Source organism: Salvelinus namaycush, chromosome 3 (genome assembly GCF_016432855.1).
Source record: "Salvelinus namaycush isolate Seneca chromosome 3, SaNama_1.0, whole genome shotgun sequence".
Lineage (NCBI taxonomy): Eukaryota > Metazoa > Chordata > Actinopteri > Salmoniformes > Salmonidae > Salvelinus > Salvelinus namaycush.
This window is the reverse complement of record NC_052309.1, coordinates 87,745,685-87,764,419: the sequence shown is the minus strand read 5'-3', so window position 1 is coordinate 87,764,419 and position 18,735 is coordinate 87,745,685. Positions and strand designations below refer to the sequence as shown.

The following is an 18,735-nucleotide window of genomic DNA, read 5'->3' as shown; positions in this document are numbered from 1 at the left end:
GAACAACAGCATGTAATATTGTAATCTCAAATTAAGTCTAATAAGCATGAGAAATGTAAAAAATAAATAAAAAGCCATGGTCAGATTTTTAAATAGTCAAAAAAGCTATGAAAAAGTTTTTCACGAAGCAGAGATACAGCGGCCACTCATAATGGAGGTTGAAGCCAGATTATGGAGCCTGTGCTCTTCTTCACACGTAACAGTATTGGGAACCACTGCTCTGTCAATTCCAAATAAAATGTGATGGTATTCAAAATGTAAAGACAATCCAATTCAACCTCTAGTTTATATCATAGGAGGCTGCTGAGGGGAGAACGGCTCATAATCATGGTTGGAACGGAACAAATGGAATGGCATCAATGGCACCTGGAGACCATGTGTTTGATGTATTTAATACCGTTCCACTAATTCCGCTCCAGTCGTTACCACATGCCAGTTCTCCCCAATTAAGGTGCCACCAACCTCCGGTGGTTTATATAACGGTTCTTTCTACCTGTTGATGTAGCTGTGGACAGAGCTGTATGTGCTTAAGCCAACTTCTCTGACTGTGTTTGTCATGTACAGCATGACAAGACAACATTGAGTGTCAGAGGGGTTTGGCAGAAATGCATGCATTATCTGGACAAGGCTATTGATGCTGTGTTTACACAGTCACCCCAATTGTGATCTTTTTTTCTCTAATTGGTCTTTTGATGTGAGAAGATCTGATGTGATTGGTCAAAAGACAAATTATTGGGGAAAAATATCCTAATTGTGTGACTGTGTAAACACAGCCAAATAAATCCTTTAAAATGAAATGTTGTAATGACTAATTCAATGGTGCAGATGTCATCAACGAGCTGTGTTGGCCCACAGGACGGCCGCTGACTGGATGTGTTTTGATTGTCGCACCATTCTCGATACACCCTAGACACTGTCGGGTGTGAAAAGCCCAGGAAGGCGAATGTTTCGGAGATACCAGATTCGCCGCACCTGGCACCAACGATCATACCGCGCTCAAAGATGCTTAGGTCACTTGTTTTGCCTGTTCTAACATTCAATCAAACAGTAACTGAATACCTTTGTGCCTGGCTTTTGGTTTTATATAGCAAGCCATGTGAACATGGAGGTGTACCTAATAAACTGTCCAGTGTGTGTATGTACAGTATGTATGTCATATATATAATCAAAAGAACCTACCAGAACTCATCAGTGAAATGTCTGAGTTGGATGTATTTGAAACAGTCATCATGTGTCTTCAGGACTGTTAAGAGAGGGTTGAATCACTCAAACTGTACGCTTCTCTTGTTCAGGAGACAGAATGGAGGATGGGATGCTGAGGCCTAGGGGTGGGAGGCTTGTTTTGTCACACACACACGCACACACACACAGAAACATGTATAGATACACAAAACACACACATAGCATTCCCACGAAACACACACGCACTCATGCATGGCAGACGAACACAGACACACACACACACACACACACATAGGAGTGTGGCGCCAGAGCCTGAACAGGGGACAAACTAAGGCAAATTGGGCAGCATGTCTATGACGAACTTTGTGTCAGGTGACCCTTTATGACGAGAAGGCTGTATACTGACTGTTCTAGCTAGATCTACAGTATAGTACACACTACTGTATAGGCATAGATCCATCCACAGGTTATACCTGTGAGATTTAGGGAGTAGGGGAAGGGAGTGATGATGATGATGATGATGATGATGGGTAGTAGGAGGAACACTGCTGCACCCCTTTAGGGGTACAATGTTTTCTATCTCTTCTCAAATTCACATTGCTCAGACTGGAGGCCTCAGCGTGACCTCTGACCTCCCAAAGCGAGAGCACACTGGGAACAGACATCAATGCAACGTCTATTCCACGTTGAAATGACGTGGAAACAACATTGATTGAACCAGTGTGTGCCCAGTGGTAATGCTCCATATGCCAGCGTGCCAGAGCTGACCTCACAGACAGAGTGTGGGGTAGGTGGGTGATTGTCCTGCCCTAGGCCTGGGTAGCCTGTGATGAGCTCAGCATTTCAAACACGACATGACTCGGCAAGCCTGAAGACCAGCTATAAAATGTGGGTCAGTTGCAGGTCAAACAGCTGCCAAACTAAGGGTAACTATTTCAAATAATGAATCCACGATGCGGTAGAGATTTATCGGTGTTTGTAGCATGACCTGCAGTGTTTTTGACAACTGCCATTTTGATCTGTAACTGATCAGACTGTGGATTTGTTCTTTGGGCTTTGAAGAAATGTTGCTTGACAGAGAAACAGGTTAGCGCTGCTTAATTTTCAGCAATGAAGAACACTACATTATTCAATACCTGCTGAAGCAAAGACTGGTCTTTCTTGGACATTATTCTGTAACAGCAACATAAAAGCAAGAGCAACAATTTATGAATGACGTGAAACGTGACGTGATGGTTTCAAATCGGACTGGACAATAGTGATTGAAAAATGCATTGTCTTTGCTATCTAAACTACCAAACAGTTCTATTCAGCTTAGACGAAAAATGAATGAATTGATTCTCAACCACGACATAACAATGTTGACTTGACAATTACAGCACACGTTGGAGTCTATAGAGTCTAGCAGCAGTCTGGTTAGTGATTAGCCTTGGTCGATGCCATGCTAATATCGTCAATATAACAACATGTCAGCATTCCTCTCTATAGTAGGACTCTGCACCCTTTCTGATCATGTGACCTGACCAAGAAACACGGGGCTATAATAATAATTTGGGCCTTGAGTTTTTCCTGGTGAGGTCACCTGGTATCCATATTGGGTACAATATCTACTCATTCTACACTTTAACAAATCATGGCCTTGGACTGAATGCTGTATCAAATAAAACACTGTATGTACAGTACACACACACGTGTACACACACACACTCACTCTCTCACACACACAGAGAGAAACTGTTCAATTACATAGTAAGGGTGCATTCATAGAGGCATCATTAGGTCATGTGATTCCAACTCTGTAACTCTGTTCAGCTCTTTGCTGTTGGTCCATGACTCACTGCTGAATATTTGTCCACAGCAAATATGTGTCTTTCTGAGATTAAAAAAAGAAGCACTAAGGTCAACCATAATGTTAAACCGACTTTACAGAGTCCATATTTGGACAGCATCGGTCTCAGCAGGGCTTGTGCCTGCAACTTAACCATTTGGGATATCATGTGTTTTTATGTCATTTCAAAGTAGTTCCAGTATATCTACTGTTCCTCCTCTCTCTGTAGTAAGTCATTAGATAACCAAACTACACCTTGGTGTAATGATCCAGAGGTGATGTGGCCTGCTGCTCACTGTTGTGTTAAGTAATACTCTATCTAAGAATAGAGGCATGTTACTAATTCCACATTCTGCAGAGCCCACCATTTTGGACACACAATCTTTGTAAACAGACAATACGCACACAGTGAGTCTGCTATAGTCCTAGTCTCACTTTGGCATACTTCCTACGTCCTAGTCTGTTATTTATCTCGGCTACAGGACAATGTGACAAAGATACAGATTGAGGTGGAGGTTCTCCCTGCTAGTGTAAACGTATGTGCAGGGAATCCTTGTTCTCCATGGTTAAGTCTCATCTGCTGTCAATCAGTAACCGTAGGTAACGGTCTGGGACTTATCAGGACACAACATGTCAAAATGCTCTGCAGAGGAAAACACATGTTTCTTATTAGACAAGTTCAGGTAGCACTTCCCGGGTTCAGTCCCTTTTCTTCCATTTGGGGCCTAATGAACACAACCCTGTTCTGGTCCTCACATGATCCTGTCACTGTCCACTAGCGTCAATACACTCAGTACACGTCTTCAGCTTTCCACCCTAACACCAGAAAGCAAAGTCACAACTACAGTTAGTATTCTCTCCTTTATGAATATATCACAATGTATGGGTTTTACGACCAGGAAAACCCAATGTCATGTCATTGTATGTCTTTTGAGAAAGTAAAGAGAGAGTTGATAAACAGAGATATGAGACATAAAGAACGTGATAACAGCCGTTGAGGAGCAGACACCATGAGGGCTTAGTTCCTTTGGCATTTTTTCACCTCGTCCACAGGGAGAAGAAAATGCTTACAAAATATCACACCATGAGATAAACTACAATCCCTCTCCATATGTGAGCTGTTCATAGGGCATGATAACAGGTCAGGATGACCAATTCCACCTGCAGAAACACGTGTGTGTGTGTGTGTGTGTGTGTGTGTGTGTGTGTGTGTGTGTGTGTGTGTGTGTGTGTGTGTGTGTGTGTGTGTGTGTGTGTGTGTGTGTGTGTGTGTGTGTGTGTGTTTTGTTAGTTTATTTGTTTGTGTGTGATGAGCTTGTGAGGGTGAGGGAGAGTTGATGTGAAATCAAAGATGTCTGTATAGATCACACATATGGGATGCGTTAGAATTAACAAGCATCAAATGCTGGTCTGCAGGTCTCCATTGAGCAGCGTGCTTTGAGTCTCCGTGGGGTCATTCATCATGCGCGACTTGTCCTGCTTGCTGTCGCTGCGCTCAATCACATCCAGGCCGCCCACCTTCTTCCGACACAGAACGTTCTGGAAGCTCTTCTTGAAGTTCTCCGACAGGAACGCGTAAAGGATGGGGTTGGCACACGAGTTGGCGTAACCCAGGACAACCACGAAGGCAAAGGTGCTCCTCAGGAAGGGCGTGGTGGAGATGGTTCCTGTCACCGACGTCACATTGAAGACATAGAAGGGCAGCCAGCAGAAGACGAACACGGCAACCACGATGGACACCATGCGGGTCACCTTCCTCTCCGAGCGCTTCCTCTTAGTGGACCCGACACGGATCCCTGACGACTTCACCTAAAAAATGAAAGATTGTATTTGTATAGCACTCTTTAAAAAAAACATAAATATTAGGAGACCCGACACAGATCCCTGAGGACTTCCCTTTAATAGTAGTAATAATTATAGATTTTATCTGTATAGCCCACTTTAAAATATAGGTAAATATAGCTACATCTCAAGGCACAGGCAAAAACAAAAGAAGAAAATTATAGATTAAAGTAGACATGATGTGCTATCATTACAACATACGATAGATTAAAGTAGACACGCTGTGCTACCATTACAACATACGATAGATTAAAGTAGACACGCTGTGCTACCATTACAACATACGATAGATTAAAGTAGACACGCTGTGCTATCATTACAACATACGATAGATTAAAGTAGACACGCTGTGCTACCATTACAACATACGATAGATTAAAGTAGACACGCTGTGCTACCATTATAACATACGATAGATTAAAGTAGACACGCTGTGCTATCATTACAACATACGATAGATTAAAGTAGACACGCTGTGCTATCATTACAACATACGATAGATTAAAGTAGACATGCTGTGCTACCATTATAACATACGATAGATTAAAGTAGACACGCTGTGCTACCATTACAACATACGATAGATTAAAGTAGACACGCTGTGCTACCATTACAACATACGATAGATTAAAGTAGACACGCTGTGCTACCATTATAACATACGATAGATTAAAGTAGACATGCTGTGCTACCATTATAACATACGATAGATTAAAGTAGACACGCTGTGCTACCATTACAACATACGATAGATTAAAGTAGACACGCTGTGCTACCATTACAACATACAATAGATTAAAGTAGACACGCTGTGCTACCATTACAACATACGATAGATTAAAGTAGACATGCTGTGCTACCATTATAACATACGATAGATTAAAGTAGACACGCTGTGCTACCATTACAACATACGATAGATTAAAGTAGACACGCTGTGCTATCATTACAACATACAATAGATTAAAGTAGACACGCTGTGCTACCATTACAACATACGATAGATTAAAGTAGACACGCTGTGCTACCATTACAACATACGATAGATTAAAGTAGACACGCTGTGCTACCATTACAACATACGATAGATTAAAGTAGACACGCTGTGCTACCATTACAACATACGATAGATTAAAGTAGACATGCTGTGCTACCATTATAACATACGATAGGTCACAACAAACAATAGGTCACAACAATTTAGTCAGGTTCAAATGAAAATAGAAGTATAGAAAGGCGGCAGTAGTCATGGAGATGTCAGTCTCATCTATGTAGGTCCGCCTTGGTCTCAGCAGGTAACACTGAGGATGTCCTAATATGGACACCGTAGTGGTGGCAGAACGATGTAAAACTAGTACGACCTTAATGATGATGGTGAGGTAACACAGGCAGGTGACCATGAGACTGACCTTGATGATGATGAGAAGGTAACACAGGCAGATGACCATGAGCGGGAGGAAGAAACCCAGGACGAAGGTGTAGAACATGAAGGCGGTGTAGTAGGCCTCCTCAGGCTCCGGCCACACGATGGTACAGAAGCAACTGTTGTGCTTGGTGATTAAACCGCTGTAGATTATGATAGGCAGGTTGACCAGGAGTGACACCCCCCACACCGCCAGGTTGATGGTCTTGGCCATACGTGGCTTGCGCCACTTGGTGGACCGGATGGGGTGCACCACGGCCAGGTAGCGGTCGATGCTCATGACCATAAGGCAGAAGATGGAGGTGAACTGGTTGAGTGAGTCCACGGTCATGACCACGCGGCACAGCACCGCACCGAACGGCCAGTGGACCAGCGCCAGCTGAATGGCGATGAACGGTAACCCCAACATGAACAGAACATCTGCGACTGCCAAATTCATGATGTAAATATTCGTGACCGTCTTCATCTTGGCGTAGCGCAGGATGACGTAGATCACAAGGGCGTTGCCACAGAGACCGATACCACACACCAGGAAGTAGAGGAAGGTGATGACCATGGTGCTGGTCTGGTTGAACGTGTTGTCGCCCATATAGGTACCATTGGGTTCCGTTGACTCGTTGCCCAGAATAAAGCTGTCGTACATCAGGGGTTCTTCGGTTAGGTTGGGGAGCGTGGAGGGGAACACCCAGGAGTCCATGGTTGCTCTGGTGGTTCCTCAATGTCTCTCAGATATCCAAGGAACTCTGACTATGACATCCCACCTGCATGGATGGAATAAAATAACAGAATCAATGTGGTGCCTCTCAGAATCAATGTGGCCTCTCGCTCTCTCTCGGTCTCTGTCTCTCAGTCTCTCTCTCAGTCTCTGTCTCTCAGTCTCTGTCTCTCAGTCTCTGTCTCTCAGTCTCTCTCTCGGTCTCTGTCTCTCAGTCTCTCTCTCGGTCTCTGTCTCTCAGTCTCTCTCTCGGTCTCTGTCTCTCATTCTCTCTCTCTAGGGAACAGACATTTTTGAAAAGCCTCCCAAAATATAACAGCAGACAGTTACGAAATATAAACGTACATATACTCTCTGTTCCCCTCCCCCCTCAGATTTTCATTACAAATAATCTTACATTCTTTTGTCCCTAATGAACCTCAAAGATCATTGCAGTTCTTGTTTTTCTAAATTGAGGTAACTTGGAGTAAATTGTTTTGGATTTCCAAGTCCCTCTGTTTAGAACCCTTTTTGTCCAAGCTGGGCTTAAACACGTTTGATAATATTAGTTTATTATATTAGCAGTAACTAGTGGTGGGAAAGGTACCCAATTGTCATACTTGAGTAAAAGTAAAGATACCTTAATAGAAAATGACTCAAGTAAAAGTGAAAGTCACCCAGTAAAATACTACTTGAGTAAAAGTCTAAATGTATTTGGTTATAAATATACTTACGTATGAAGAGTACATGTAATTGCTCAAATACACTTAAAAGTATAAGTAATTTCAAATTCCTTATATTATTAAACAGGCATAATTTTCATTTTTTTCTGGATAACCAGGGTCACATTCCAACAGACATAATTTACAAACAAAGCATGTGTGTTTAGTGAGTCTGCCAGATCAGGGGCAGTAGGGATGACCAGGGATGTTCTCTTGATAAGTGTGTGAATTTTTCTGTCCTCCTAAGCATTCAAAATGTAATGAGTACCTTTGGGTTTCATGGAGTAAAAAGTACATTAGTTTCTTTAGGAATGTAGTTAAGTAAAAGTAGTCAAAAATATAAATAGTCAAGTACCGATACCAAAATAACTACTTAAGTAGTACTTTAAAGTAGTTTTACTTGAGTACTTTACACCACTGACTATAACAATATGAAGACTATTATGACTGTCTACAAATGCTTACGTGTAGACTGTAGCATAACTAAAAGTGATTGTCTTTTCCAGACAATGCAGGTAATTCTGCCCCCCTCAGCTCCGAGGATGGCACATGCTGTTGACTTAATTGATTAGGATTTTAATGAGTGCAGCCACGCTTGTGCTGTTGCAATAAAACTATGCTCATCACAGACGACTGTAAAAATAACCTGTCTCAAACCAGGAAGAGATGGGATGGCTTTTGAAACCACACAGGCAGACCTGGTTTAAATACTATTTCAAATTATTTCAAATACTTTACCTGGGCTTGATTGAGCTTGCCTGGCGTAATGGAACCAATGAAATAGTCCCAGAACTGTAAACCCCACCCCTCTGGCACTCCAGACAGACCCAATCAAACACTCAAAGAACACATACTATGTGAACCCAGGTCTGGCACACAGGGCAGCTTGCTCTCCCCTACCTCCAATGCATTGGGTATATATTTACTAATGTCCTTATGTAACTTGGTAACCACTGTGTAACCTGTGTTGCAATCACACTTCAGACCATTGGTTCCTGGGGCCTCATTTGTAAGCCCTGCATACATAAATAATGGTTGACGGTATGGGTAGGCTACAGTATTGATGTGCAATAGGAGCGCGACATCATTACCTATTTAATCTCAGAGCCTATACCAAGGCTGGACATACAGTATAAACCCAATAAACTAAATATTGAACACCAATTTGTCGTTTGCATGCAGTGGCCAAATGGCAATAGTTCCACATTATACAGGAAATAAAGGACGTTATTGTCACTATAAAAGGTGAATGGAGGCGTCTTCCAGGCAGAGTTTTAATGCTCGTTCAGGCGCACACAGTTTTATGACAGGCCTGATATCTAACGGGAAACATGCAATGTATGGCTTGCGCCACGTTTATAAATCTCAATATTATTGTAAGTGCACAGACTTTTCAGAAATGGCATACGCAGAAATTGAGTGTGAAATGTACATAAGATTATAAATGAGGACCCTGGCCCTGGAGGTGTCTGCTGAGAGAGAGACTCTTGGTTGGCTGGTTCAGCTGCAGCCTCTGTCTACAGTCAGCCTGTGGTAATCAGTACTGGGTAAGCCCCATGATCTTCGAAAATCGATGGGGATAGACCTTTATCCTGTCCACGAATGCATAGGCATCATGCTCCATTAAAGCCCATTAACCGAGGGCACATGTCCCCTGATTTGGATCCCATTTGGGATAAAATATACAGTGCCTTCAGAAAGTATTCAAACCCTTTGACTTTTTACACATTTTGTTGTGTTACAGCCTGAATATAAAATTGATTAAATGTAGTTTTTTTTTTTTTTTTTTACAAATGAAAGCTCAAATGTCTTGAGTCAATAAGTATTCAACCCGTTTGTTATGGCAAGCCTAAATAAGTTCAGGAGTAAACATTTGTTTAACAAGTCACATAATATGTTGCATGGACTCACTCTGTGTGAAATAATAGTGTTTAACATGATTTTTTAAATCACTACCTCATCCTTGTACTCCACACATACAATTATCTGTAAGGTCCCTCAGTCGAGCAGTGAATTTCAAACGCAGATTCAACCATAAAGCCAAGGGAAGTTTTCCAATGCCTCACAAAGAAGGGCACCTATTGGTAGATGGGTGAAAGAAAAGAAAGCAGACATTGAATATCCCTTTGAGCATGGTGACGTCATTAATTACTTTTTGGAGGGTGTATCTATACACCCAGTCACTACAAAGATACAGGTGTCCATCCTAACTCAGTTGCCAGAGAGGAAGAAAACCGCTCAGGGATTTCACCATGAAGCCAATCGTGACTTTAAAACAGTTACAGAGTTTAATGGCTGTGATAGGAGAAAACTGAGGATGGATCAACAACATTGTAGTTACCAACATAACACATCACTGAGTATCACTTCATATTTTCAAGCATGGTGGTCGCTGCATCATGTAATGGGTATGCTTGTCATCGGCAAGGACTAGGGAGTTTTTTTAGGATAAAATTAAACAGAATAGAGCTAAGCACAGGCAAAATTCTAGTGGAAAACCTATAGGCCAAATATACACTGCCGTTGCCTATCAAGATGACATTGAATGTTCCTGAGTGGTCTAGTTACAGTTTTGACTTAAATTGGCTTGAAAATCTATGGCAAGACTTGGAAATGGCTGTCTAGCAAGGATCAACTACCAACTTCACAGAACTTGAAGAATAAAAAAATAAAAAAAGTGCAAATGTTGAACAATCCAGGTGTGCAAAGCTCTTAGAGACTTACCCAGAAAGACTCACAGCTGTAATTGCTCCCAGAGGTAATTCTAACATGTATTGACTCAGGTGGTTTAATACTTATCTAATCAAGATATATATTACTGTATTATTTTTTATATATATATATTTTTTTTTACAAATGTTGGAATTGTTCTTCCACTTTGACATTAGAGTATCTTGTGTAGATCATTGACAAAAAATGACAATTTAATCCACTTGAATCCCACTTTGTAACACAATAAAAGTCAAAGGGTTTGAATACTTTCCCAAAGGCACTGTACAATTCATTGTTTCACAGAGAATGCGGTGAAATATATTGAATTGGGCCATCACTGCCCACACAAAAGCATTAGTGAGGGACATGAGTCATGATACCTCTGTAGGAGGGCCCAGCTGTTTAACCACTCAGTCATTGGTTTCACAGCATGTTGGGTACTTCTTCTACCATTCAGCCTTAAAGGCCCTTATCAAATGTAATCCCACAGCAGATTAAAAGCTGCAACAGGAGGGCCCTGGTGTGTATGGAGAGCTCCCCTGGGAATTCCCTCTCCTTTTAAATACCAAATGGAAACAGTAGGGCCCTGGTGTGTATGGAGAGCTCCCCTGGGAATTCCCTCTCCTTTTAAATACCAAATGGAAAAGCTTCAGTTCTGCCTTTTATCACAAGTCTGAGTACAGGTTTCCAGCTAGTTTATGTTGTCATGTCCGCTAGACTAGCACACTGCAACACACACACACATTATTATAATAATTTTTTCATCTTTATTTAACCAGGTAAGCTAGTCTCATTTACAACTGCGACCTGGCCAAGATAAAGCAAAGCAGTTCGACACATACAACAACACAGAGTTACACATGGAATAAACAAACATAGAATCAATAATACAGTAGAAAAATATACAGTGTGTGCAAATGAGGTAGGTTAAGAGAGGTAAGGCAATAAATAGGCCATGGTGGCGAAGTAATTACAATATAGCAATTAAACACTGGAATGGTAGGGTGTGCAGAAGATGAATGTGCAAGTAGAGATACTGGGGAGCAAAGGTAAATAAATAAATAAGATAAATAAATAAATACATTATGGGGATGAGGTAGATTGGATGGGCTATTTACAGATGAGCTATGTGCAGTGATCTGTGAGCTGCTCTGACAGCTGGTGCTTAAAGCTAGTGAGGGAGGTAAGAGTCTCCAGCTTCAGAGATTTTTGCAGTTCGTTCCAGTCATTGGCACACACACACGTATGCACATACACATGGACACAGACACACACACAAACGTACGTATGCACTCACACACACACTGCGCTACACACACACACACACACACACACACACACACACACACACACACACACACACACACACACACACACACACACACACACACACACACACACACACCGTAGGGAAGTCATTCAGTCAACTCCCCAGTCACAGCCCCCTTCCTGAGAACTGCTTGTCCTTCACTTGATACTAGACTATATTCTTCCCTCAGTAAATAACAACCCAAAGGTTACTCCTCTCCACTGTTATAGAAAACGTGTATTTATTAGGGGGTGGGAATGAATGCAAATGAGTATGTAAATGCTTCCCGCCTATGTAATTGAAAGAAAGGAAGGACTGCGGCACCACAATCAGTGAGCCGTGACAGAGTCAAATTAGAGTGCAGTTTGGTGTCAGCACGCCGTGGGAGGGATGCCCCCTGCCAACCTGAGATAATATCAACATCATAACGTCTTTCATTATGACAATTTGTCATTGCACCTCCTGCACAGTGAAAGCTGCCTCGGCGGTGTCTGAGATATGGGTATTGTTGTGCTAAATAAGCAACACCAGATACGAGGGAGGAGGGAGGGGTCTGTGGGATGTTGAAAACAAAACAGTAAAACAGATGATGACATTGCCTGGGCCACGTGTCCATGTGTTCGTCCCAAATAGAACCCTATTCCCTCCCTTTGTGCTGTACTACTTTGACCAGGGCCCATAGGGTGTCCACTGCCCATAGGGTGTCCACTGCCCATAGGGTGTCCACTGCCCATAGGGTGTCCACTGCCCATAGGGTGTCCACTGCCCATAGAGTGGCATTTGGGGCGCAGCCCGTGGGCTACATTCTATCAGGTCCCCGCTAGCTGACACCCACATAGCGGTTGTTTGGCAGTGTCAGAGGTGGAATTGCATTAGAGCTGTCAAATCCACAAGCGGCTCCCGGCATTATACCTAAAGCATTATACCTACAGCATTATACCTACAGCATTATACCTACAGCATTATAACTACAGCATTATACCTACAGCATTATACCTACAACATTATACCTACAGCATTATACCTACAGCATTATACCTACAGCATTATACCTACAGCGACAGTCGCATTAGAAGAAATCCAGCCTTGTAAGAACACCTCGATTAGGCTGATAGAAATCCTCATTATGTTGTTTAATGAGAAGCTAGCTCGTCACCTACCGTGCCAGAGACAAAGAGAGTAGCCTAACAACTGAAACGGTTGCTATCAATGCACCAAATTCACAACACTGCTGTACACTGAAGCATTTCGCTGCACTCGCAATAACATCTGCTAGATATGTGTATGTGACAAATAAACATTTGATTTGATTTGTACAAAACATTAGGAACAGCTGCTCTTTCCATGACATAGATTGACCAGGTGAAGCCAGGTAAAAGCTATGATCCCTTATTGATGTCACTTGTTAAATCCACTTCAATCAGTGTAGATAAAGGGGAGGGGACAGGTTAAAGAAGGACTTTTAAGCCTGTGTCAAGAACTGCAATACTGCTTGTTTTTTCACACTCAACTGACACAACTGTGGGAAGCATTGGAGTCAACATGGGCCAGCATCCCTGTGGAATGCTTTCAACACCTTCTAGAGTCCATGCCCCACCGAATTGAGGCTGTTCGGAGGGCAAAGGGGGGAGGGGGGCAACTCAATATTAGCACGGTGTTCCTAATGTTTTGTACACTCAGTGTAATTACCTAATCATATCCTGCATCCCGAATGGGACCCTATTACCTACATAGTGCACCACTTTTGACCAGGACCCATAGGAAATAGGGTGCCATTTCAGATGCATGATGCAACATGCTTGCTCCATGCTTAGATGTACAATTTGGACTTGTTGAAATGAGGTTGGTGGGTTGACGTTGGCTACTGAACTATGAATAGATGCACTGTACAGTATGTATTGAATGCAACATTGAGCAATTCGTCAACAAGTGGTTCAGTCTCAGTAGTCTGGATCTAAGCCTAGTGGTAGAATTGAAATATAGAATTAAATAGAATCAAATTAAATAGAATTAAATAGAATCAAATTAAATAGAATAGAATATAGAGAAGAATAAAATATAATATAATATAGAGAAGAATAGACTAGAAGTCCTCCTGTGGGTTGTTTAGGAACCTGATTCATTGTTCTACCAGATGACTTCCCTCTGTCTTTTCAGGCCCTGCCTCAATAGAATAGACAACATATGGGCTGATTGGCACCTGATAGAAAAGAGGCTGAAATACGGTATCCAAATACAGCTGTCTGTGTCTGACCCGAGTTCATTAGCATGGAAAACAGCTGTCTGTGTCTGTCCCGAGTTCATTGGCGTGGAAAACTGCTGTCTGTGTCTGTCCCGAGTTCATTAGCGTGGAAAACAGCTGTCTGTGTCTGTCCCGAGTTCATTAGCGTGGAAAACAGCTGTCTGTGTCTGTCCCGAGTTCATTAGCATGGAATACAGCTGTCTGTGTCTGTCCCGAGTTCATTAGCATGGAAAACAGCTGTCTGTGTCTGTCCCGAGTTCATTAGCGTGGAAAACAGCTGTCTGTGTCTGTCCCGAGTTCATTAGCGTGGAAAACATGCCTGTCTGTGTCTGTCCCGAGTTCATTGGCATGGAAAACTGCTGTCTGTGTCTGTCCCGAGTTCATTGGTGTGGAAAACAGCTGTCTGTGTCTGTCCCGAGTTCATTGGCGTGGAAAACTGCTGTCTGTGTCTGTCCCGAGTTCATTAGCGTGGAAAACAGCTGTCTGTGTCTGTCCCGAGTTCATTAGCGTGGAAAACTGCTGTCTGTGTCTGTCCCGAGTTCATTAGCGTGGAAAACAGCTGTCTGTGTCTGTCCCGAGTTCATTAGCGTGGAAAACTGCTGTCTGTGTCTGTCCCGAGTTCATTAGCATGGAAAACAGCTGTCTGTGTCTGTCCCGAGTTCATTAGCGTGGAAAACAGCTGTCTGTGTCTGTCCCGAGTTCATTAGCGTGGAAAACTGCTGTCTGTGTCTGTCCCGAGTTCATTAGCGTGGAAAACAGCTGTCTGTGTCTGTCCCGAGTTCATTAGCATGGAAAACTGCTGTCTGTGTCTGTCCCGAGTTCATTAGCGTGGAAAACAGCTGTCTGTGTCTGTCCCGAGTTCATTAGCATGGAAAACAGCTGTCTGTGTCTGTCCCGAGTTCATTGGCGTGGAAAACAGCTGTCTGTGTCTGTCCCGAGTTCATTAGCGTGGAAAACAGCTGTCTGTGTCTGTCCCGAGTTCATTAGCATGGAAAACAGCTGTCTGTGTCTGTCCCGAGTTCATTAGCGTGGAAAACTGCTGTCTGTGTCTGTCCCAAGTTCATTGGCGTGGAAAACTGCTGTCTGTGTCTGTCCCGAGTTCATTAGCATGGAAAACAGCTGTCTGTGTCTGTCCCGAGTTCATTGGCATGGAATACAGCTGTCTGTGTCTGTCCCGAGTTCATTAGCGTGGAAAACAGCTGTCTGTGTCTGTCCCGAGTTCATTAGCATGGAAAACAGCTGTCTGTGTCTGTCCCGAGTTCATTAGCATGGAAAACAGCTGTCTGTGTCTGTCCCGAGTTCATTAGCATGGAAAACAGCTGTCTGTGTCTGTCCCGAGTTCATTAGCGTAGAAAACTGTGAGGGGCCCAGCTGAAACAATGTTGATAGTTCGCTAGTGGACTGGACCCATAAATTAAAGTCCCCCCCCAAAGTTTGACCCTTGTTGTATTCAGGGGAGCTCATGTCTCATTCAAGGGGGCAGAGCCCCCCCCCCCCCTTGGCCCCCTGTAATTCACACACTGCCAAGGGCTGTAAAAATGGGACCTGATACGTCTCTGCTTGGCACTCAGCATTAAGGAGATAAGGAGGTATGAGATTTCGGGTAAGGCCCTGCCATAGACTAGCGTCCTGTCCAGGGGGTTACTCAAGCTGCCTCACGCTACAGAAACAGGAGATAGGCTCTTGCTCCAAGACGTTCTGGGCCAGCTCGCATAAACCAACGCTGTCTAAATGCTTTACAGTGTATTGATTTAGAATGAAATAGAATAGACCACCGCTCAATACTTTATATTGCTTTGGTTTAGAATATAGTATAATAGATCTCTGTTCAGGCACCTGATAGATTGTCTGCCAGTTTATACCCCTTTCTCTTCACTGGCTGGGTCAATGTGTCACGACTTCCACCGAAGATGGTTCCTCTCCTTGTTCGGGCGGTGCTCGGCGGTCGGCGTCGCCGGCCTACAAGCCATCACCGATCCATTTTTATTTTTCCGTTTGTTTTGTCTTTGGTTCATTCACACCTGGTTTTCATTTTCTTTAATTCCTGTGTGTATATTTACCCCTGTTTTCCCGCCTAGGTTTGTGCAGGATTCTTTTCATGTTGATTGTGGAGGCTTTCCTCAGTTTATTCACGTGTGTTTATTATAGTAAGGAGCGTTGGTTTTTTCTCCTTCCGTGTGTAACTGTGAGTTCCCATTGTCTTGGGCGTTTTTTTTGTGTGATTGTACCTGTACCGTTTTTGGACTTGCCTATTAAAAAAACGCTACATTGACATCTCTGCTCTCCTGCGCTTGACTCCTTACCTACCTTCAGAACGAAATCGCAACACAATGCTTTACATTGGTTTAGAATATAATAGATCTCTGTTCAGGCACCTGATAGATTGTCTGCCAGTTTCTCTTCACCGGCTGGGTCAATGCTTTACATTGCTTTGGTTTAGAATAGACCACATGAGTGATGTTCAGGCACTACCTGACAGATTGCTACCTTGCACTGGATCTTTACATTTTATTATTATTATTACTTTTATTTGACCTTTATTTAACTAGCCAAGTCAGTTAAGAACAAATTCTTATTTACAATGACGGCCTAGGAACAGTGGGTTAACTGCCTTGTTTATGGGCAGAACGACATATTTTTACTTTGTCAGCCCCAGGGGATTTGATCTAGCAACCTTTCAGTTACTGGCCTAAACCTCTAACCACTAGGCTACCTGTCGCCCCTTATGTCGTATTCTAACTCAACGTGCTGTAGAGCACTGTCACGATGCACCTGATAGCTTGCCATCTTGTTCTGCCAGCTTACTCCGCTCTGTCTTTTCAGGCACACAGTGACTCTGTCACAAACCTTTAGCGCAGTGATTTAAAGGGCTGTGTGGGAAATCTGGAATAGACGATAAGGAGCTACTCATCTGTTTGTTCTTGCAGCAACTGACCCTGTTGAGCCGATGATCAGAACATTCAAATCCACGTTTCAGATGTGATCACAGAGAGTGGTCAGGGATTGGAACCATCAAAATGTAAATATGCGCAACATGAAAGAGTTAATCCAATGATAGTAATCTGATAAAATAGTGTCATAAGTCACTGTCTATGAATGTGCCAATACATTTGAAAAAAGTAAGTAAAGCGATAGTCTGATTTGAAGATTAAATATTTAATCAATATTTCAATAACATCAACACACATGATTTCCATTGTGTTTCTTTACCATGATGACTGAATAAGAATTATAGACTAAATAATTTTTTCATACACTTAAATTGACAGAAAATGTCAGTTGGAAAATTTTAAGACCCGATATAACATTGCATTTTGATAATGACACATTTCTATATTTTCCTTACCTTTAAAATCGATTAAATATAATCCAATGTTAAACTTTATTCCATTTATCTGAGTTCACTGGGTCTTCATTTCCCACCATGAAACCTTCTCAAACACCTCTCCAACACGTTCAGCCGAAACGAGGTTTGACAGCTCTCTGCCATTTGAATTCACCTTTCAAAATAACCAACCTTTGATAATTTGCCATCATGCTGAAATAAATGGTAAAAAAGATCGAGATCATTGAAAATGTGTCTACGCAAGAAAATAAATAAATGTATGCGGAACGACTCTGTGCGTCTGGCTACATGGTAAAGTGCGCACAGAGAATGCCTTGAGTGAAAAGGGCCGGATAGAGTGGAGATGCGGAGCGCGCGCAGCTTGTATTAGCTACTCACAGCTTGTAATGACAGACACCGGGTAGAGACCTCGTACAGGGCTGTTGCTGCTGCTTGCTACTGTTCTCCAGCCCAACGCACAGATTGAGTTACTGGTCCGTTATTTCCCCGTTCCTTCTCCGTTTCCTCCCATTTAAAAAAATCAAAGCATGCAGTAACCTCGTTGTCACCAGGTTATTACGTTCGGACTGAGGCAGCACACTACGAAAAGATGAAGGTGGTTAGTGTGCTGAAGCCTTGTTTACCTCCGGTCTTTATTTGAGTTGTGAGATTAAAAATAATTATTGGAAATGTCATGATTTATTGATTATAGGCCTAGAGATCATCAAGTAAATATATTAACCAAATGTATTGAAAATGATAGTCGTTATGTTAACATAATTATTAGAGCTAAATTATGCCAGATACCTCTTGTATTTTTGCTGTGCAGCCTATGTCAAACATACTGTTCATTCGACCCGGATTGTGAAAGTAGCCAACCAGTAGCCAACCAGTGAGGTAGAGGAGGGGACATGAGACACCATACCAGCGTCACACATAGCTTTGAGTGGACGAGAACCAAGTTATTCACACAGTTGCGTTTACCCTTCTGATCATCGACAGCTTCCAAACGCAAAAAAAGACAACAACATGCAGCAGACAGACAACTGTTATCTTTGGCATTAAAAAGAACGGCGAACGCTGTTCTGCTGCCTTCATGCTGAGCTGCAGCACTCCCAGGAGCATAGTTTATTGTGCAGACCTGGGTTCAAATACTATTCCAAATCATTTAAAATACTCTAGGGCCTGATTAAGCTTGCCTGACACAATGGAACCAATAGAAAGTCCCCCGAAAATTCAAAACTCTTGGCAGGCAAATAAAAAATAAAGGTAAGTGTTAAAAATATTTGTAATAGTATTTGAAGCCTGGTATGAAACTGTGTGGAACAAGAACTATTGTGTAACAGATTCAACTACCATGTCCTTTCCTCTAATATTTTTTTGATCAGAGGGAAGAGTCAAGTGGGTCCTAAATAGCACCCTATTCACATAGCCGCGGGAAGTAGGGTTGCTGCGG

The 18,735-nt window shown here is 42.5% G+C and overlaps 1 protein-coding gene across 5 annotated transcripts; it reads right to left on the bottom strand.

Annotated features, from left to right (window-relative positions):
* Positions 1-2,138: 2,138 nt before the first annotated feature.
* LOC120041758 (somatostatin receptor type 2-like) lies at positions 2,139-18,161 on the bottom strand. 5 transcript variants are annotated; one of them, XM_038986629.1, is made up of 4 exons: positions 18,087-18,161; positions 17,301-17,879; positions 6,262-7,036; positions 2,139-4,819 (listed from the first exon to the last, which is right to left on the bottom strand). In XM_038986629.1, the coding sequence occupies exons 3-4, from the start codon at positions 6,970-6,972 to the stop codon at positions 4,409-4,411; spliced, it is 1,122 nt and encodes a 373-aa protein (XP_038842557.1). In that variant the 5' UTR covers positions 6,973-7,036; positions 17,301-17,879; positions 18,087-18,161; the 3' UTR covers positions 2,139-4,408. The 5 variants fall into 5 exon arrangements, with proteins under 5 accessions (XP_038842557.1, XP_038842574.1, XP_038842551.1 ...); XM_038986646.1 differs by lacking the exon at positions 17,301-17,879 and having other exon boundaries at positions 18,087-18,147; XM_038986623.1 differs by lacking the exon at positions 18,087-18,161 and having other exon boundaries at positions 17,301-18,073.
* Positions 18,162-18,735: the final 574 nt, after the last annotated feature.